At 50.9% G+C, this 19534-nt stretch overlaps 2 protein-coding genes and 2 non-coding genes across 4 annotated transcripts in view; 1 reads left to right on the forward strand and 3 right to left on the reverse strand.

Moving 5' to 3' along the window:
- The window catches only part of MPP1 (MAGUK p55 scaffold protein 1), a 28671-nt gene extending 24799 nt beyond the window's left edge, over positions 1-3872 (forward strand). The window contains exons 10-12 of the mRNA XM_043896894.1: positions 658-860; positions 1110-1184; positions 3212-3872. Coding sequence (XP_043752829.1) covers positions 658-860; positions 1110-1184; positions 3212-3388 — 455 coding nt within the window. The 3' untranslated portion in view covers positions 3389-3872. The remainder of the gene's footprint in view (positions 1-657; positions 861-1109; positions 1185-3211) is intronic.
- Positions 3873-4888: 1016 nt separating this feature from the next.
- DKC1 (dyskerin pseudouridine synthase 1) lies at positions 4889-17240 on the reverse strand. The gene is made up of 15 exons (XM_043896714.1): positions 17100-17240; positions 16401-16468; positions 15864-15950; positions 14328-14419; positions 13944-14128; positions 13254-13318; positions 12840-12966; positions 11910-12040; positions 11351-11494; positions 9687-9807; positions 8415-8533; positions 7729-7832; positions 6923-7001; positions 6147-6275; positions 4889-5833 (listed from the first exon to the last, which is right to left on the reverse strand). The coding sequence occupies exons 1-15, from the start codon at positions 17113-17115 to the stop codon at positions 5768-5770; spliced, it is 1533 nt and encodes a 510-aa protein (XP_043752649.1). The 5' UTR covers positions 17116-17240; the 3' UTR covers positions 4889-5767.
- Positions 7072-7200, reverse strand: LOC122691095. Its single transcript, XR_006340333.1, has one exon. It is a non-coding gene; the product is annotated as a small nucleolar RNA SNORA56 (small nucleolar RNA).
- On the reverse strand, positions 11674-11805 carry LOC122691090. Its single transcript, XR_006340329.1, has one exon. It is a non-coding gene; the product is annotated as a small nucleolar RNA SNORA36 family (small nucleolar RNA).
- Positions 17241-19534: the final 2294 nt, after the last annotated feature.

Genomic DNA, 19534 nt, shown 5'->3' on the forward strand with positions numbered 1-19534 from the left:
TCGGTTTTATTTATTTATTTTTTTAATTTTTTCACGACACTGCACGGCACGTGGGATCTTAGTTCCCTGACTAGGGTTCAAACGTGTGCCCCAGCCTGCATTGGAGGGTGGAGTCTTAACCACTGGACCACTTGTGAAGTCTCTGCGGATCTGCTCTGCAAAGATTTCCAGCTTCTGTGTCCCTGGGGTTGGTGTTGGAGAGAGAGGCAACTTTATGACGGCAGGAGGATGAGCGCTCACTCTGGAGCATTTAAACGTGTTCCCGGCCCACTCATTTTCTTGAGTCAGGCCCTGAGGGTCCTGAATAAGAAAGTGAAGTCGCTCAGTCGTATCCGACTCTTGGTGACCCCTGTGGACCGTAGCCTACCCAGCTCCTCCATCCATGGAATTTTCTAAGCAAGAGTACTGGAGTGGGTGGCCATTGCCTTCTCCAGGGGATCTTCTGGACCCAGGGATCGAACCCGGGTCTCCCATGTTGTGGGTAGATGCTGTACCATCTGAGCCACCAGGGAATCCTTTAGAAGATTCCCTGAATCAGAAGCCCCTGCACTAAAAGCAGCTGGGGTGGCAGTGGCGATGCCAGGGTCTGTGCCCCCGGGAGCCATGGAGGGGGGCCCCCAAGTGGCTCAGGGGTTGATCAGGGTTCTCGGGGTGCAGATACGACACGGCCAGCCAGGAAGAGTGAAGAAGATGGCAAGGAATATCACTTCATCTCCACGGAGGAGATGACGCGGAGCATCTCCGCCAATGAGTTCTTGGAGTTCGGCAGCTACCAGGGCAACATGTTCGGCACCAAGTTCGAGACTGTGCACCAGATTCACAAGCAGGACAAGGTCGCCATCCTGGACATCGAGCCTCAGGTGGGTTGGCAGGGAAGACCAGAGTAGATGGGAGCAGGGTGCTGAAGAGCACAGCTCGGGGGAACCTGCAGGGCGTGCACCCTGGCTTCACGGGCTGTCACTGGGGTCACTGGGAGGAAGAGCTGGTCCAGCCGTGCCAGAGACAGTCCTGGCCTTGGCGAGGCCCTAAGATGCCAATTGCCAGGGGTCTGCTTTGACTGCTGACTCTTTTTCCCCTCTCTTCTCCCTCCCTCCACTCCATTTTCTCAGACCCTGAAGATCGTTCGGACAGCAGAACTTTCACCTTTCATTGTGTTCATCGCACCCACTGACCAAGGCACTCAGGTGGGTCTGTGCAGGGGGGCGGGAGACCTGACAGATGGTTGGCAGGGTGCTGGCAGAGCTCAACATCTTGGCTACTGCTGTCTTGCTGCACTTGAGGCCAAGAGGACAGAGTACATGCGTCCAGTCTGTTCAGTTCAATTTAGTTCAGTCACTCAGTCGTGTCTGACTCTTTGCGACCCCATGGACTGCAGCACGCCAGTCCTCTCTGTCCATCATCAACTCCCGGAGTCTACCCAAATTCCTGTCCACCGAGTTGATGATGCCATCCAACCATCTCATCCTGTCTTCCCCTTCTCCTCCCACCTTCAGTCTTTCCCAGCATCAGGGTCTTTTACAATGAGTCATCTCTTTGCATCAGGTGGCCAAAGTATTGGCGTTTCTGTTCAGTGGGGAGTTGTTAACCCACTAGCCGGGCCATTGTTCCAGAATCACAGGGATGGATGGTGGGCTTAAGAGGGGCAAATGTGGGGGACAGGGACCCTGAACATATGTGGCCCTAGGCCCACAGGAGGCATGCTGTGGGGAGGGGGGACCATGTAGAGAAGCCTCCCAGCTCCCTAGGGCCGATGAGCTCCAAACCCCACTGCAGACACTTGCTTTTCATCGAATGCATCTGTGGAGACCTTCCTGGGCCTTTCTCAGGAGCTGTGGTCTCCCATCTTGTGGATTTAGCAGAATTATTTAGTTCCCTAGGGATTCCCTGGCGGCTCAGACAGTAAAGCGTCTGCCCGCAATGCAGGAGACCCAGGTTTGATCGCTGGGTCGGGAAGATCCCCTGGAGAAGGCAATGACCACCCACTCCAGTACTCTTGCCTAGAAAATTCCATGGATGGAGGAGCCTCGTGGGCTACAGTCCATGGGGTCGCAAAGAGTCGGACACGAGTGAGTGACTTCACTCTAGTTCCCTCACTGCCTTCTTGATGGATGTTTAGGTTTAAAACTTTTAGTAGCATCAATATGACAATCCACGATTATGTGCGTGTACCTCCCGTGTGCAAATCTGTCTGTGGGAGATTGCAGGCGGGGTCGTGTTGGGAATTTTGGATGTGGCAGGGGACTTGCCCCCCTGTTTCAGGAGCATATCCTGCACTTTCATCTTTGGAGTCTGCTGAATGGGGAAGTGGAATCTCATTGAACTTGAGTGCTTGACTGGAAGCAGTAAAGCATCTTGTCTAGACTCCCGAGGACCAAGTCTGTCCATTTTTCTCTGAACTACCTGGTCAGCTCCTGAGCTTATTTTTGTTCGGTCACTGGCCTTACTAATTTCTGGGATCTCTGTGTGAGGGTCATTAGCCCTTAATAGTATCAGTTGCAACCACCACCCCCCCAATCTCAATTTGGCCTTTTAGTGTTTATTGGGCTTCCCTGGTGGCTCAACTGGGAAAGAATCCGCCCGCAATGCGGGAAACCTGGGTTCGATCCCTGGGCTGGGAAGATCCCCTGGAGAAGGGAAAGACTACCCACTCCAGTATTCTAGCCTGGAGAATTCCACGGACTGTGTAGTCCATGGGGTTGCCAAGTGTCCCACACGACTGAGCGACTTGCACTTTGTCTTTCACTTTCGTGTTTATTGCTACCGAGACGTCTTCAGGGAGCACCTCTCCACACCCCAGCCCCTTAACATTCTCAGGCAAGGACTTCAGGGTTTTAGGCTTTTTTTTTTTTTTTTCAGTGAAGTGAAGGTCACTGAGTCGTATCCAACTCTTTGCGATACCATGGACTGTAGCTCACCAGGCTCCTCCGTCCATGGGATTTCCCAGGCAAGAATACTGGAGTGGGTTGTCATTTCCTTCTCCAGGGGATCTTCCTGATCCAGAGATTGAACCAGAATCTCCTGCATTGCAGGCAGATTCTTTACCATCTAAGCCACCAGGGAAGCCTTTAGGCTTTTCAGCATGTGATTCAAAGTTGGGTGGTGGGCACGACGATCAAGTGGTGGGCAGGCCTCCACTTGAACCGTCTTGGGCCTCCTGGGCAGGGCACAAACAGCCTGCTCCATCCGTGGGCCTCCCCCTTCTCTCCTCCAGACGGACGCCCTGCAGCAGCTGCAGAAGGACTCGGAGGCCATCCGCAGCCAGTATGCGCACTACTTTGACCTCTCACTGGTCAATAACAGCGTTGAGGAAACCCTGAAAACATTGCAAGAAGCCTTTGACCTGGCGTGCCGTTCCCCACAGTGGGTGCCTGTCTCCTGGGTTTACTAATCTTTGCACCATAGTGGGCAGCAACCAGGGGCCCCTGTCCAGCCTTTGGAAGTCCACCCTGCCTTGCTCTTTTAAGACCACAGGCTCGCTAGCTTTGTGTCAGCTTCCAGCTCTCTGCAACTCTCCTCCTCATGAAGCCGGTGGGTGTCTTGTCTTCTTCACATTTCTGAAGGGCTGGGCTGATTTCCCCACGGAGCAGGATTTCCAAAGGATCCCTGTGAATTGAGGGACAGAAGCACTCGGCCAAGGCAGCTGCTGATCACAGCTGGTGCACACAGGGAGGAAAAGCAATGGACCCCAGCCCTCTGAAGCTTGCACCCCTTTTACCTTCGGCCACACCGGGCATTTCATGTGTCTTTGATTTGAAGAGAGCATTTGTCACTGCGAGTTTCTACCCTGCCAAATCAAACAGCTGTGCAATAGGATGGGTCTGCTCTAGGGAAACCCTCAAAAGCAATAAAGATATTGCTGTGTTAAAATGCCAGTGAGCTTGTGCCTTTTGACTCTCTGGTTCCCAGCCGCGCCCCAAGCCCCTGGAGTGCAGAGATGCCTCTCCCATGTTCTGAAGTCTCTCTCAAGCTTGTGACGACCTTGAGCCTGGAGGTCAGGCTCAACCGGATTTCCGGGCACAGGTGGCGGTGTCTACATGCACATGAGCACGTGTGTGTGGTGTACAAAGACATGCTGGGAGCCAAGGTGTAAGGGGACTGACTCTCCATGCTGCTCTGGGGGCGAGTGCTCTGAACTGATTTGCTTCCACTTGCTTTGGACTTGATTCTGATACACATACCAGATCTTTTTTCCTCCAGAAAGCTACTCCCTATTAGATTTCTCTTGCATTCTGGACACCCAGACCGACTGCCCAGGTGAAGGTAACGTCCCCAGAATAAACTCCTCCATTGGCTACCAGAAGCACAGGTGCAGCTGTGCCCTCAAGACTCACCTGAGGTTTGTGTCCATGTACAGGCACCCGAGAGTGTCTTACCCTGGATGGGAACCCACCATGGGTGCTTCCTGGAGGCGTTGTGTCCTGGCATACCTAGGGCAGGGGAAAGCCAGCCATGGGCTGGTGTGTCCAGGTGGCTCTCAAGGGTCCCAGGCAGTGGAGGCCACCAGAAACCATCACTGGGTATGTGGCCCTGACCCTCACTGCATTTGCACTCCCCTCCCCACCACTCCGCATAGTTTTTGGTTCTAAATCACCTCCCCAGCCATCAGCACAAGCTTTGGCAGCTCCTGGCGTGGGTGTCTGAGCCCAGATGTGTCTGCAGGTGCCCAAATGACCCCTTGTCCCCCACCTCCTGCCTGCAACAAACACGGAGAACCTTCCTCTTCTCTCTGATTGTGGGGATCACCAAATTTGGGAAGGTTCTTTGGTTATCTCATGTCTTGAAGATGCCGGAGTACCTGATCCCATACCAGGCCCCAAGGGAAATGTTACCAGACAAAGAAAAAAGGTAACCACACATACAGGAAAAACACCACATTTCCACTAGGACATAAACACCTCTACAGTTTTAATTGCCATGTCTTCTTGTTGTTCTACTAACTTGTAGATCAACAATTAGAAAAATCCAACAGGAATACTTAAAAAACCAGAAGGAAATTTAATCAGTAAAAATTACAACCTTCTCCCAGCAGGGAAAGGAACAGAGGGGTAAAACGAAGCCTGGAGGAATTTTTTTTTTTTTGGGGGGGGGGAGCTGAGCTCACAAACACAACTAGCCAGGTGGAGTCAGGTGCCTGAGGTGGTATGTATATGTACAAGCTGTGAAGTGTACACAGGGGAGGGCATGGAAAGAGCGCACAAGACAAGCGTGCCAGAGCCCTCAGCCAGGCCTCCACCTGGAAAGAAATCCAGGTGACCGAGGGAACTCTTGACACGAGAGTAGACCGCTGTCCTCAGCACGTTGGCAAAAAAAGATTATTCCCTCAATAACATGGTTCAGTTCTGTTTTTCTTTTTTCACTTGCTCTAGAACATTTTGTGGAACAGCCTTTTTTTGCTTACAAACTTTTTAGACGAGGGAAGTGAGAAGCCAACTGGGAGAGGCCCAGGATAGTCAGCTGGCCCCGGGAAACAGCCGTGGGTGGGCACTGGGCAGCACTGGGTCTGCATGGGAGGTGCTGTGAGTGTCCTGGGCGGAGCAGCGTACAGTGCCCAGTCCGCCCCCTTCACCAGGGTCCTTACAACAGGACGCGATGGGGCAGCGATGCCAGGGGGCGTTGGTGAGGGCTCCGTGAGCTGCTCCCACATGCTGGCCTCTCCACCCTTCTGGGGACCTCGGGTCCCCTCCCTTGAGGACCAACGGAGCTCCAGGTTCACAATAAGGCTTTGATGGCTCCTCCCACCTGGGCACCGTGCCACATGTGGTCGCCCTTACTCGGAGACCATTTCCACTTTGATTTTCTTTTTCTTCTTCTTCTTCTTGGTGCTGTCACTATCCTGGGAGGAAAAGCAAGCAAGCAAGCATCTCATAAGCACCGCCACTTTCCCAGTCCCACCCCGTCAGGGTCACCAGGTGATGCTCATGGCTCGGACGTCCTGGGTGACCTCAATCTTGTGCATCACCGTCTTGAGTTTTTCACTGATGCCTTCGCCTTCACACTCCCCAGCTCCACAGCCTCCCAACCCATCACACACAGAATCCTAACTGAGCCGATTCTAGGAAACCTGGGCCCATCCCATCCTCCCTACTGGGCAGTGGGCAATGCCTTCCCCTCTCAGGAACCCAGGTCCTGGGCCCTCCTGCACACACCCCGGTTCCTGGCTCCTCCGTGCTCTCCATAGCAGCTTTGGCCTTCTCCTTCTTTTTCTTCTTCTTTTCCTTCTTGACCGCCTGCAGAGCCGCCGGGGACGTGTCCTCACTCTCGCTCTCTCGCTTCCGCTAAGGTGGAGACCACAGATGGCATGTTAAATCTGAGACCAACGTGGACAAGAACGTTTACAGTGAGTCACAAAAGGTGGGGAGCCAGCTCGCCAAGAAGATCCTGATGGGATCCAACAGGAAGTTTGTGAAAACCCCCGACAGAGCCTGGTTTAGCAGGCATTCAGAGACTGTCATGCCTGAAGGCCAGGAAGCCGGGGGCACTGCCGGAGTGCCAGGGCAACACAGAAAGGCCGCCTCCTCCCTAGGGTGCTCGCAGGAGGCCTCAGAGGGGGCAGATGGGTCAGGAACCCCACCTGCCAGGTTCCACAGCAGGCCCTTTTCAGGACATTCGGTGCCACCCGCAGTAACAGACAAGCCACCATGCCATCTGATGCCAGCGGCCCCCAGCCCTGAAGCCACCACATGCACAGGTGTTCGCTGGCCTTCTGCCAAGTTCCACCTGGCCCCGAGTGTCCCCGTCTTGATTCCAACACACTCCTGCCATCTGTCAACCCCACTGTTTCACGGCTGTGGCCTGAGCTCAGCCAGTAGCCCAGGCCAATCTAACCCCCAGGCCCACAGACCACCCCCCCAGCAGACACAACAAACCAGCAGCTGGAGGGGCTGGGTGGTGTGTTCCAAAGCCAACACGGCACACCACTCACCTTTGGGGTTTTTACCACCTCAGCAACTACCGGCATGGCTTTGACTGCTTTGGCTGGCACATCTTTTTTGGCAGAATCGCTATGAGAGGAGCAGAAGCAAAGGGTGAGGGTCACAGACATGCTGTCCTCAGAGGCCTGGCTGCACAAAGGCATATATGGCCAGTCGAAAGCCACCGTCAGAATACTGATGCTGGACAGAAGAGCTCACCACTGCCACTTGCAACCTGACTCCATCTAAAGTCCCGCAAGCCAGGCTGGCAAGGGACAACCATCGGCTGTGCAGGGCCCAATGCCCTGACTCACCCGGGGCAGCCGGGGTTCAACGCCAGCCTCCAAGGCAAGTCCCAACAGCCCTGCCCTGAATATGTTTCCTCCATATCTGGCTCCGTACTCATTGGAAGGACTGATGTTGAAGCTGAAACTCCCAACACTCTGGCCACCTGATGTGGACAGCTGACTCATTTGAAAAGACCCTGATGCTGGGAAAGATTGAAGGCAGGAGAAGGGGACAACAGAGGATGAGATGGTTGGATGGCATCACCAACTCAATGGACATGAGTTTCAGCAAGCTTCGGGAGTTGGTGATGGACAGGGAGGCCTGGCGTGCTGCAGTCCATGGGTCTGCAAAGAGTCACACATGACTGAGCAACTGAACTGAACTAAGTTGAGTTCCTCACCAGAGTGGCTGGGAGGCAGAATCCAGTACAAAGAACTCCACGCCCTTCCCTCCTCCCCTGCCGTCGAGGGAGTCCAGGATCTGGGCAGGCCCCCTCTCCACCGCGGGGCTGGCCGACAGCCGCCCTCACCTGTAGTCGACGTACTCTTGCGTCCAGGTGGCAGGCGTGCTATCAGTTGGCTTGCCGTGCTTGTCCAGAAGGCCCTGCTTGATCATCAGCTTCTTCTGACTCGCCTGGAGGACGGGCAGGGTGTCCAGGTTACAACAGTATCTACGCAAAGCAGGTCTCATAACCACACACACACAGAGTACTCGGAACTCACCCTCTCTTCCACGGGTGCAGACATGGGACTTTCAAAGGGATTGCTGTATTCCTGGGAGCCTCTGTGGTCTCATTTGTACCCCTGCCATTCCAGCGGCCCCAGATGCTTCCCTCCCCACTTCATCTCAATATATCACACCATATATTTCCACTGGCATGGCTCAAGCAGAGATCCCCTGCCCCAACTCCCTGACCAGGCCAAAGCCCTCATGGTGGACTCAAGGTGCCAGGGACCTTGCCACACCCCTTCACAGGGCCCTCAATTATGCTGAAAGTCACCATCCCATGGTGCAAGTGGACTGAGGTCCATCTATGGTCCCCTTAGCCTAAATATCGTCAGGTCCAAGTGAGGCACATTCCCAACCAGCACCGACTTCCCAGAGCCCGGCACAACGCCAGCACATGGCAGTGGAGACATACCAAGAGCTGCTCGAGTATTCAACAAAGCAAAATACAATGCTGCACAGGGCACAGGCCCAGTCCCACTTACTTACTTTTGGCCCTAAACCCCACTTTCGAGGGTAAGTGTCTCTCTCCATGATAACTCTCTTGATCTTGGCTACAATGCCGTGGTCACAGGTGGAGATCACTGCTGTGGTCATCAAAGCAATTGCTGCAGGTGTTGGAAAGAGATAGAAGGAAAGACTTGATAAACAATGAGGCCAAATGCCGCCATTTTATACAAGTTTTACAAACTTCTTGAAAACTTCTAAGCTTGGACTTCCCTGGTGGTCCAGTGGTGAAGAATTCACCTTCCAATACATGGGACACAGGTTCGATTCAAAGTTGGGGAACTCAGACCCCACATGCCACAGGGCACCTACGCCGGGGTGCCACAAGCAGTGAGACCACGCACAACCGGAGAGAAGCCCGCACAGCACAATGAAAGATCCTGTGTGCCGCCACTAACACCCAACACAGCCAAACAGATAGATGCTTTTTTAAAAAATAATCTAATTGTTGAAATAAAACTCTTAAGCTCTACTGCCTTGAGGTTTCCATTGTGGAGAGGTGCATATGGAGAAAATCCACCATCACGGGAAAGCAGCCTGTGAAATCATGTTCCACTTATCAAGTGCAAAAAAATACTGATACTGATCACTCATCAAAATCTATGTTTTGGATGTCCTCAGATGAGACTTCTTAAAAAGTATTCGACTGGCCAAAAAGTTCGTGTTTTTCGGTTACATGTCTCAGAAAAATCCAAATCCATTTTTTGGCCAGGCAGATACATCCAAAGCTCCTTGTTTAATGTGCATTATTTACACCAGGAATAAAGTGTGTCATCAGGATCCCTTTCTAGCTGTGCACAATCAAGGTGGCCATAGAGTGGCCAGCAGCCAGAGGGGAAGGGCCACCTCGATATCGAACCCCAAAGACATACACGTCATGCTTGGAGCTCAGACAGGAATAATCCAACAGTAGCTAAAGTTGCGCAGGTTAGCGTTGCACAGAGAGGGAGCAGACTGAAGGCTCCTCAGTTACCACCTTTATTCCTCCCCATCAGTTGATGATTTCTTCTCTCACTGGAGAGCTAAACCGCTGAGACAGGGCACCTAACAGCAGCTGGCGGGACAAGAGGAAACCCCACTGACCCCTTCTCACCCATGCCTGTCCGAACTGGACCTTTGTGCTGTGACCACCCCACAGACCCCAAGGAACACAGGGATTCATTCAGTCACTCCACAAGGCCAGGCCTCGGGCACCCCCTCTGAGGGAGCCTGGCTGTGACGGTGCAGAGCGGACAAGGGTCGCTTGCCTCTTACCCATGCAGATGGCCTCCCCTTTGGTGGTGATGACCACAATCTCCTGATTGACCTCAATGCCGTCCTCGTAGCGCAGGACGCCTGGAAGCATGATCTTTGCCCCGTAGCAGATGGCATTCACCTGGCAGGATGGCAGCCCAATGAGTGCCCCCGTCACAGGGCAGCCCCTGCCCTCTGCCCCACCCCCCATTGGACCAGAGGGGGTTGGGGGGACCAGCGAGGACCCCCTGCCCATGCCAGAGGCCCGATGGCATCCACAGGCGGCCATGCAGCTTTGATCACAGCCGCCACCCACCACAGGTTGACTCAGAAACATAACCAGGGCTGGAAGTCACTACTCCTGTCCAGTTTACCTATTCCCTATTCCTCAGCATTGGAGAAGGCAATGGCAGCCCACTCCAGTACTCTTGCCTAGAAAATCCCATGGACGGAGGAGCCTGGTAGGCTGCAGTCCACGGGGTCGCGAAGAGTCAGACATGACTGAGCGACTTCACTTTCACTTTTCACTTTCCTGCATTGGAGAAGGAAATGGCAACCCACTCCACTGTTCTTGCCTGAAGAATCCCAGGGATGGGGTCGCACAGTCAGACATGACTGAAGTGACTTAGCAGCAGTATTCCTCAGCGTGAAGGGAAAACACCCTGACACAGCTAGGTAATAACTACCTTCCCAGGTAATATTCCTACATGATAATTACATCCCCAAAGGAATGCACAAGCAAGACTGCCAAGGCCCACTGAACCAAGCCTGCACGTGTTGACATGTCCTTTACGGACCCAGAGATACACGTCAAGGCCAACTCTCCCCGAGTCTGCCCACACTCGAGGAGTCCAATCCACCCTGAGGGAATCTTGTCTTCACTCACCATATTTCTCCCCCCCTTGAAACTCCCCCAGAAGCCACTAATTTGACCCTAGCAAAAGGGAATCACATTCACGTTGTCTTGTGTGTTGTTTTCTCAATCATTATAGGGGCAGACAGTGGTATGCCTCTTCAGTTTTTTGTCTTTTATTATAAACTCTAACATCTATATAGTCAAACATGTATATAGTTTAAGATCTGAGTATGAATGAACAAGCTCAAATTATTAAATATATAAACGATTACTTTCTATGAGATTATTTAGTATGCATACTAAGAAAAAAGGCTTGATAATCTCCACCATGTTTAGGTTTTATGGCCTCAAATTGGGATTTATTTCAACAAAGCTCTAAATGGAGATTCTGAAAGGAGAACTAGCCAACTCTCTAATCTCAATCTTTTATCCCCATCAAAACAACTTTTTCTAGCAATAGTTTAAAAAAACCCAAGGTGTCTTAGGCACATGTAAAACTACCAGTTTACAGAAGACCAAATTTTATGTACCACTAATAGTCTATTTCTTGAACCAAGTTACTCTAAGTGTTTAATGGAATTAGGCCCAGTAAACTTTTACTTTATATTTGGTTTTCACTTAATAAAGTTAATCATAAATGCTTCCATTAACAAAAATAAATTAATCCAGGTCCAATATACAAAACCAGAAAAAAAGAAAATAAACCCCAAGGAAAATAGCGGTTGTGAGATCACAAAATCCTATTTTCTCTCTTTAAATAGAATGAAATTTTCAGGCCACGGACCACATCTCCTCTCTTGAGCTCCCATTTTGTGCAAAAAGAACTTACTGCACTGTCTTTCATGACCAGCCGTTTATGAGACGTCAACAGCTTTTCCAAAGGGTAAACAACTCGCCGCAGGTAACTCTCATCCTTGTGGTTGTCATACAGCCATTGGGCATCAAGCACGTCATGCATTGTCACCATGTGGTCCTGGGAAGTAGCCGCGCATGAAAATTAATCAAGGGCCATTGTACCCCCAATAGGCAAATGGACCTCACACTTCCAAACACTGAATCAGTTTTGTCTCATCTGCTAGTCCAAGCTCATTAGTCTTTAGTCTGTTTGCAGTCACCTCTGTAACTGGTGGTCTAGTAAACCTAAGCAGGCATATCTGTAGGCTAGGGAGTAAATGAATAGAGTAACAGTCTCCATCCACACACACCCCAGTCTGAGTTTTAATGTCCCAAAGTTTAATTAACAGAACAAGGAAGCTGCCCTGGACTGAACTCAACACTTTGGGAACTGCCTTTTCTGGGATGGGAAGTAGGTGGAGTTCCACCAAGGGCTGGAAGATCTAAGTATCAGTCGGCTTTAAGAAAAACAACAACTCCCACCAATGACATACCTTTTCACTCATGACTCCAGAACGAACCCTCCGGAGTTCCTGCATCTGACCACCAACTCCCAACAACAAACCAAGGTGAACACACAGCGTCCGAATATAAGTGCCGGCCTCACAACTCACCCAGAAGATTCCTAAAACACACACACACACACACACAAGTAGCACATATTTTCCTAAGTAAACACATGAAAGAAAGAAAAGAAAGTGAAGCCGCTCAGTCATGTCTGACTCTTTGCAACCCCATGGACTGTAACCCACCAGGCTCCTCCATCCATGGAATTTTCTAGGCAAGAGTACTGGAGCGGGTTGCCATTTCCTTCTCCAGGGGATCTTCCCGACCCAGGGATCGAACCTGGGTCTCCCGTGTTGTGGGCAGAATGCTTTACCGTCTGAGCCACCAGGGAATCCCTTAGGGAGAAAGATATTGAGTATGTTTGCTGTAATTCTTTCTTTATGGATACCCGTATCAGGTTGAGGAATTATTCTTCTATGCTTAACTCATTGAATAGTTTTTTATTATAAAAGGGTGGGCTTCCCTGGGGGCTCAGATGGTAAAGCGTCTGCCTGCAATGCGGGAGACCTGGGTTTGATCCCTGGCTCGGGAAGATCCCCTGGAGAAGGCAATGGCCACCCAGTCCAGTACTCTTGCCTAGAAAATTCCATGGATGGAGGAGCCTGGTGGGCTACAGTCCATGGGGTCGCAAAGAGTCAGACACAATTGAGTGACTTCACTTTCTTTCTTTAAAAACACATGACCAGGTGAGAAACCCAGTTATTTTCTACCTGCAGCAGTGAAACTGGAGATGACACAGGCCACAACTACCTCATATGCTCAAGGCAGCTACTTTTACCAGACTCTGATTTTGGAAAATTCATTCAACACCAGAGTGCTCTGTGTCAGCTCAGTGCCCCACAAGCCTGAGGACCCACCTAATCGTCTTTCAGGGTCATACTCAATCATTTTGCTCTCGTAGATGGTTCTGACTCGGAGTTGCCTCTTTACTGCAGCAATAAGTGGGGGTCGTTGGAATAAGGCACCTGTCAGGGTTTCTAGGGCCTAGGAAGAAACACAAACAAAACTGCTCTTACTGCATGGACTCTCAAAGACGATCAAAGGGCAGATTTGGAGAGTTTAAGGGCACAAGTGACACGCAGAAGGTCTCTTGCAATCACTAAAAGGGACTTTCAAGTTTTGATTCCTTCTGCAACTCCACATGGGTGGCTCAGGACTGATCAGAAGCCTCTCCTCAGAAGGGACATGAGCAAAAGTGTCTCTGCCGTCTGCAGTCACCTGCCCAGGTTGGCCCAGTGGCTCAGGTGGCTTCCCTCCAATGACAGACTTACCCTGGAAAGCTGAGTCCCCCCTTCGATAGCATTGTGCAGCCGGACAATCCCCACATACTCTTTGCCTGTAAAATGACAAGAGTAGTCAGGTGTGGCCACTGAGTTTGCTGTTATTTCACATATGCTTGTATCACTCGTAATCTGGTGCAGCCAGGGAAAGCAGGCAAATTTCTATCAAATTTGCAGGAAGAAAGATTTCAGGGTGCAGATGTAGGAAAGGAACGAAGACCCTAATGTCACAGGTTCAACTCTCAACATGCTGAGGTCAAGAACACCTGTGGACAGCCTGCCTGGAGGGCACCTTGCAAGGCCAAGGAGAATTTTCCCTGATGACAACGAGGAAGCATTATTTTAGGCAGAAGCTGCAGGGTATTTCGAAGAGCCCAAAGTGACAGGCCTGCAGTCGGACTTGGACTCAGATCTGCCTCAGGGCTAGAAGCAGATCCACTTGGCTCCACGTGCTTGTCAAAAGCACCCAGAACACCCAACAAGGCAGCCTCATCAGGATCTGGCAGAAGACAGAAGGCACATACCAAGCTAGAGTATCCCTTGCTTCTGTTTTTTTTTTTTGGTTTGTAAGATTTTACCAATGAAGAAATCACTTCTGAAAGCCACATGCAGAAGGGCAAGGAAACACAGAAAGCCTTCCCATCTTCAAGTTGCCCCGTCGTTCCTCCCGCTCTGATTTACCTGCGCTCTGCTGTGATTTCACCAAGCGAGTCGCTCGTTCGATGCACACTATTAAACAACCAGTCACCTTGGGATCCAGGGTTCCACTGTGTCCCGTCTTCTCAACCCGAAGTATTCGCCGGATCCAGGCTACCACCTCATGGGAAGAGGGGTTGGAGGGCTTGTCAAGGTTAATAAAACCTGTCCTAGATTGGGAAAGAAATTACTGTGTCATCAACTCTGGGCCTCGGATGAAAACTAAATTTGCAGAGTAAAGACCAAGTGCTGACCATGGGCACAGGTTATCATATATATTGAGGGCATGTCACCACCTCCTTGAATAACTGATGTGAAACGGTCATTGTGCAAAGAAGTGGGAACAGTGCTTGCTCCCAACACGCTTACCTGATGTAGTCCCCAATCTCCCTCTTCAGAGGATTTGAACCACAAGGAAGAGGTGTGTAATGTGTTGTCCTTACATTTAGCTTATCAAAATTCTAGAAAGCAACGATACAACACAAAATAAGCAATAAATCATTAACATGTGGAAAATTAAGTCAGGACCACTACGAACCATGATAAGGTGACCCTTTGGGTTCCTGTTTTGGATCTTGCTCCTGTATTTCCATTCTGCTGTGACAGACTGCTAAGCCCCACTACATGCTGGAAAAATTATCTAAGTAAGAAGACAAATGTGCTCCCTCCTCCAGAAAGGCCTCCTGGGGTACTACAGAACAAACGTGGCTTCACTGTACAGGCACAGGCTTATGAGTAAAATACGGACTAGCTTTGATTTTCTCAGGGACCAAAGATAGCCAGCTGGAGGATGACTGGCAACATGGTTCCTCACACCTAACTAGCTCACTCCTGCCTTCGATGCTCCCATTACACTCCTTATATCTGCTTCTCCTCGCTCTTTCCAAGCTTCCACCACCAGTTTGAAAACGCTCCCTTCAGTGCAAGTTCATTAGCTTCATGTTGGTACTTCCCACTAGCAGGAATTATTTTTAACTGCCTGTATCTCCCACCTCTAGATTTTACGTTCCATGATGGTAGGACTAATTGCCAACATGGTTTACTGCCAGGTAAAAACAAGAGAACCAGATACTATCTAAATGGCAGACACATCTGGCCAAGCAGAAATTCAACTGCATTGAATTATATAAACAAATCTTTTACCTCCTATTTAGTGGTCAATTCAAATTTTCTAGGCAAGAATACTGGAGTAGGTGGCCATTTCCTTCTCCAGGGGATCTTCCGGACCCAGGGATCAAACCCAGGGATCTCCCACATTGCAGGCAGACATTTTATTGTCTGAGCCACCAGGGAATCCTGTCTTTCAGTAAACTTACCTCTTAATCTCATAGCTAGCACCCATTATGTCAGTAACAAAATTTTAATTCTATTCATCACTGAACTACTTTAAGAAAAATACAACACAACAGTCAATAACTTCTAGAGTACGTGATACATGCTGGGCACTTTGGCATGTTTCATGGATCACCTCCTACAACCCTCAGTGGGCCTTCTGAAAGGAGGTATTATTCGCCAAGAGCCTCAGAGAGATCAAGATTAGCCTAAGGTCACACAGTGCCTGACCCAAATGGGTCTAGCATCGAAATATATGCTGTAAAGTATGTACTACTCCACAAACCAGTAAATGTCTGTAAAGTGAAGCTAAGTACAGAAATTGAGAGTTGTTTATAAAATTTGATAGCAGTCTCACATTGTTGCAAAATTTACCTGTATTCCACAAGTGTTGGGTACACTGGAAATTAATTAAAAAAATAAAATTCAGGTCTTCATCTCAACTACCTTGAGGAACACTGATTTAGGCAGCCTCACCTAGCCTTGCCTAAGTCCAGGATCCATTCTTAATCAACTGTTTAATACTCAGAAACAGTGTAAAAGCCAGACGTTGAGCTGATGCAAAACACATACCTTTAGCAACAGGGGCCACTGAGACGTGTCCAACTGAGCCACTTTGGATTCAGGTTTGATGAGAAATTCTTCAGCATGTTGTATTTCCTTCCAGAGGACAGAAACACAACCTGTTAAGACTCCCCACTTGAATCTGAACCCTTCCATTATGACTACCAAAGTCTACACCTGTGCAATAAAAAACAAGGTGTCTATGCCTTTTCACTGAGATCTCCAAAGGAAAGAGAAGAAATGAAGAACTGAGAAAAATAAGTGAAGTGGCATCAAGATGGGAATAGCCAATTTAAGAGAAAAGAGGAATAGTGGGTCTGATAAGAAAGACAATTTCAGGGAAAGCAGTCACTGTGGGCAACACCATTTAGCAAAGTGTGCCTGACAGCAGAGAGACCTAGGCTGGATGGAGCTTTGTAGTTTCTATCTCAGGACCGCGCGCGATGACACCCCATTCCTTCCAAATCTTTAGAAACAGTTCTTTTCTGCAATCTGGCCTCTAAGAAACCTTTCGAGTCGGAGCAGAGTAAAAATATTCCTACTCACCGCCACAGCCTCCTCTGGTAATGATTTCCGCTCCTTTTTCTTCTTATGTTTCTTCGGCAAAATAAGGACTTAAAAAACACACACAAGAATTGGGAGTTTTCCCCGAAAATCAAGGCGATCGAGTTGAAAATAGAGGACACATCAGGGCAGCTGAAAAACGGCCGTCTGGTATAGGCTCGTAGGGGAAGCGAGCGGGGGTCAGGCCAGTGCCCGGGGCGGCCGGGCGGGCTCGCGACAGCAGCCGCACGTGTCGCCCTCCAGCCCTGTTCACCACGTGGCCGCGCGGGGCTGAAAGGCCCTCCGCCTGCGGGCCCGTAAGTTCCATCAGGGACCGTCCGACGGTCCTCGAGGGCTTGGGGCCCCTATAACTTCTTTTTCGCCTGGGAGGTCCGCGCCCGCCCAAGCCCCTCGGCCCCTTCTCTTCCCCTCCTCGCGCGGCGCTGACCATGGCGGCAGAATGGGGGAGCGCGACCCAGGCCCCGTCGGCGGGAGGCCCGGGCCTCATGGCGTCACGTCACCGCGGGGGCCTCTCAATCTCTCGCCCTCACCCCGTGGAACCAAGGCCAAACGACAAGGTCGGCGGGAGGCGCGGCGGCTGGAGCCAGCGGACAGTTCTGGCCTCGACGTCCGCCACCCCCCACCCCCGGCTTCCCCCCGTCGGAGGTCGCGACCCGGGCCCGGCCGGCCAGCCGCCCTCACCTTCCGCGTCCGCCATGTTGCCCCGCTGAGCTCGCGAGCCGCGTGGGCCACCGCCGCCGAGGAAGCTACTGCAGGCTCCCGCCGCCGTCAGGCTGCGCCGCTAGGCCCCGCCCACCTGTGCGCCGCCCCGTGCGTGTCGTGCAGAGGGGTGGGGCGAGGCGGCGCGGAGCCCCAAGCGCGCGCCGGACGGCTGCACCATCTCATTGGCGGCCGCGGCGGCCCGCGCTGGCGCGGCCGCGCGTGCGCCTTGGGCTTCGCCCCGCCTTCAGCGGCCCGGCCGGGGAGCGCCTGCGCAGCCCACCTGGGCGGGGCTTAGCTGTGGGCGTGGTCGGGCGAAGGTCTAGTCTTTCTCACTGGTTTTTTGTACGGGAAACTTGGGCACCTGGGCACGTGTCTCAGCGTTCCTTGCTTCCCACGCCCCCGCCCCGACCCTTCAAGGTGGCTGTCGGCAGTCCCGATGCCGAAATGAAGACAGACGTCGAGGCACATAGAGCTTTGCAGCTTCTAATTTCCATCCTGCTAGAGCGGCACTGCCCAATAGAAACAGAGTGAGAGTTCCTTGTGGACTTTTAAATTTTACAGCATCCACTTGAAAAAAAAAGCAAAGTAGAAGGTTGCATCGGTTTCAGTAACAGACTGTATTTAACGCAGCAATCGGCAATATTATCGTTTCAGCATATAAGCAATGCACAACATTATGAATGACATATTTTACTATTTTTTTGTTTGGTTGGTTTTTTTCTGTACCAAGTCTTCCGGTGATGCTTTCTGGTTACAGCACAGCTGGATTGCAGCTCCACTACGGGTCTCCTTGGGCTTCCCTTGTGGCTCAGCTGGTAAAAAATCCGCCTGCAATGCAGGATACCTGAGTTCAATCACTGGGTGGGGAAGATCCCCTGAAGAAGGGGAAAGCTACCCACTCCAGTATTCTGGCCTGGAGAATTCCATCGGGTCGCAAAGAGTCGGACAGGACTGAGCAACTGAACTGAATGGGGCTCCAGGCAAAGTGATCAATACTCACAGGTCACTTGCGGTGGTGATACTAGACCGTCAAGCAACTAGCGGCTCCAGGTTCCAGATTTTTCCCTCTTCCTTTGGTTCATTTCTCTTCTCGCTCTCAAGTGGGGATTCTTACACCTAGCCCCCATAGACTTAATTGATCCAGAGTTATTTCTTTATTGCTATTGTCAATGGAATTTTTACCATCTTTTCTAACAAGCTGCTACTGACAAAAGAGGACAACTGTTGCTCTTCTTCCATTTCCTCCTGTGCCATCCAAAGATTAGGAATTTTCCCATTTTATTTGTGGCTTAAAATACACGCAGTGACAGATTTCCTCTTCTTGGGATCTAAAATCACTGTGGATGGTGACTGCAGCCATGAAATCAGAAGACGTTTGCTCCTTGGTAGGAAAACCATGACAAACCTAGACAGTGTTGAAAAGCAGAGACATTACTCTGTTGGCAAAGGTCCATATGTAGTCTTCCCAGTGGTCACATAAGGTTATGCGAGCTGGACGGTAAAGTGGAGTGCTGAAGAATTGATGCTTTCAAACTGTGGTGCTGGGGAAGACTTCTGAGAGTCCCTTGGACAGCAAGGAGATCAAACCAGTCAGTGTAAAGGTAAATCAACCCTAAATATTCTTTGGAAGGACTGATGCTGAAGCTGAAACTCCAGTATTTTGGTCATCTGATGCAAACAGCTGACTCATTGGAAAAGTCTCTGATGTTAGGAAAGATTGAGGGCAGAAGGAGAAGAGGGTGTCAGAGGATGAGATGGCTGGATGGCATAACCAATGCAATGGACATGAACTTGGGCAAACTTTGGGAGATGGTGAGGGACAGAGAGGCCTGGTGTGCTGCAGGCCATGGGGTTGCAGAGTTGGACACAACTGGGCTACTGAACAACAACTATATATATGGGCTTCCCTGGTGGCTCAGATGGTAAAGAATCTGCCTGCACTGTGGGAGACCTGGGTTCAATCCGTTGGTCAGGAAGATCCCCTGGAGGAGGAAATGGCAACCCACTCCAGTGTTCTGGCCTGGAGAATTCCAAGGACAGAGGAGCCTGGCAGGCTACAGTCCATAGGGTTGCAAAGAGTTGGACATGACTGAGTGACTAACACTCATTTTTTATCAGTTCAGTTCAGTTGCCCAATCATGTCTGACTCTTTGTGACCCCATGGACTGCAGCACGCCAGGCCTCCGTGTCCATCACCAACTCTCAGAGTTTACCCAAACTCATGTCCTTTGAGTCGGTGATGCCATCCAACCATCTCATTCTCTGTTGTCCCCTTCTCCTCCCACCTTCAATCTTTCCCAGCATCTTTTCAAATGAGTCAGCTCTTCGCATCGGGTGGTCAAACTCTAAACCCTGCCAGATCCCCCCTCACCAGCAGAAGTGGTTCCTCCTCCCCTGTCTGATAAGGCTGCTTC

The sequence above is a fragment of the Cervus elaphus genome, chromosome X, assembly GCF_910594005.1.
Source record: "Cervus elaphus chromosome X, mCerEla1.1, whole genome shotgun sequence".
NCBI lineage: Eukaryota > Metazoa > Chordata > Mammalia > Artiodactyla > Cervidae > Cervus > Cervus elaphus.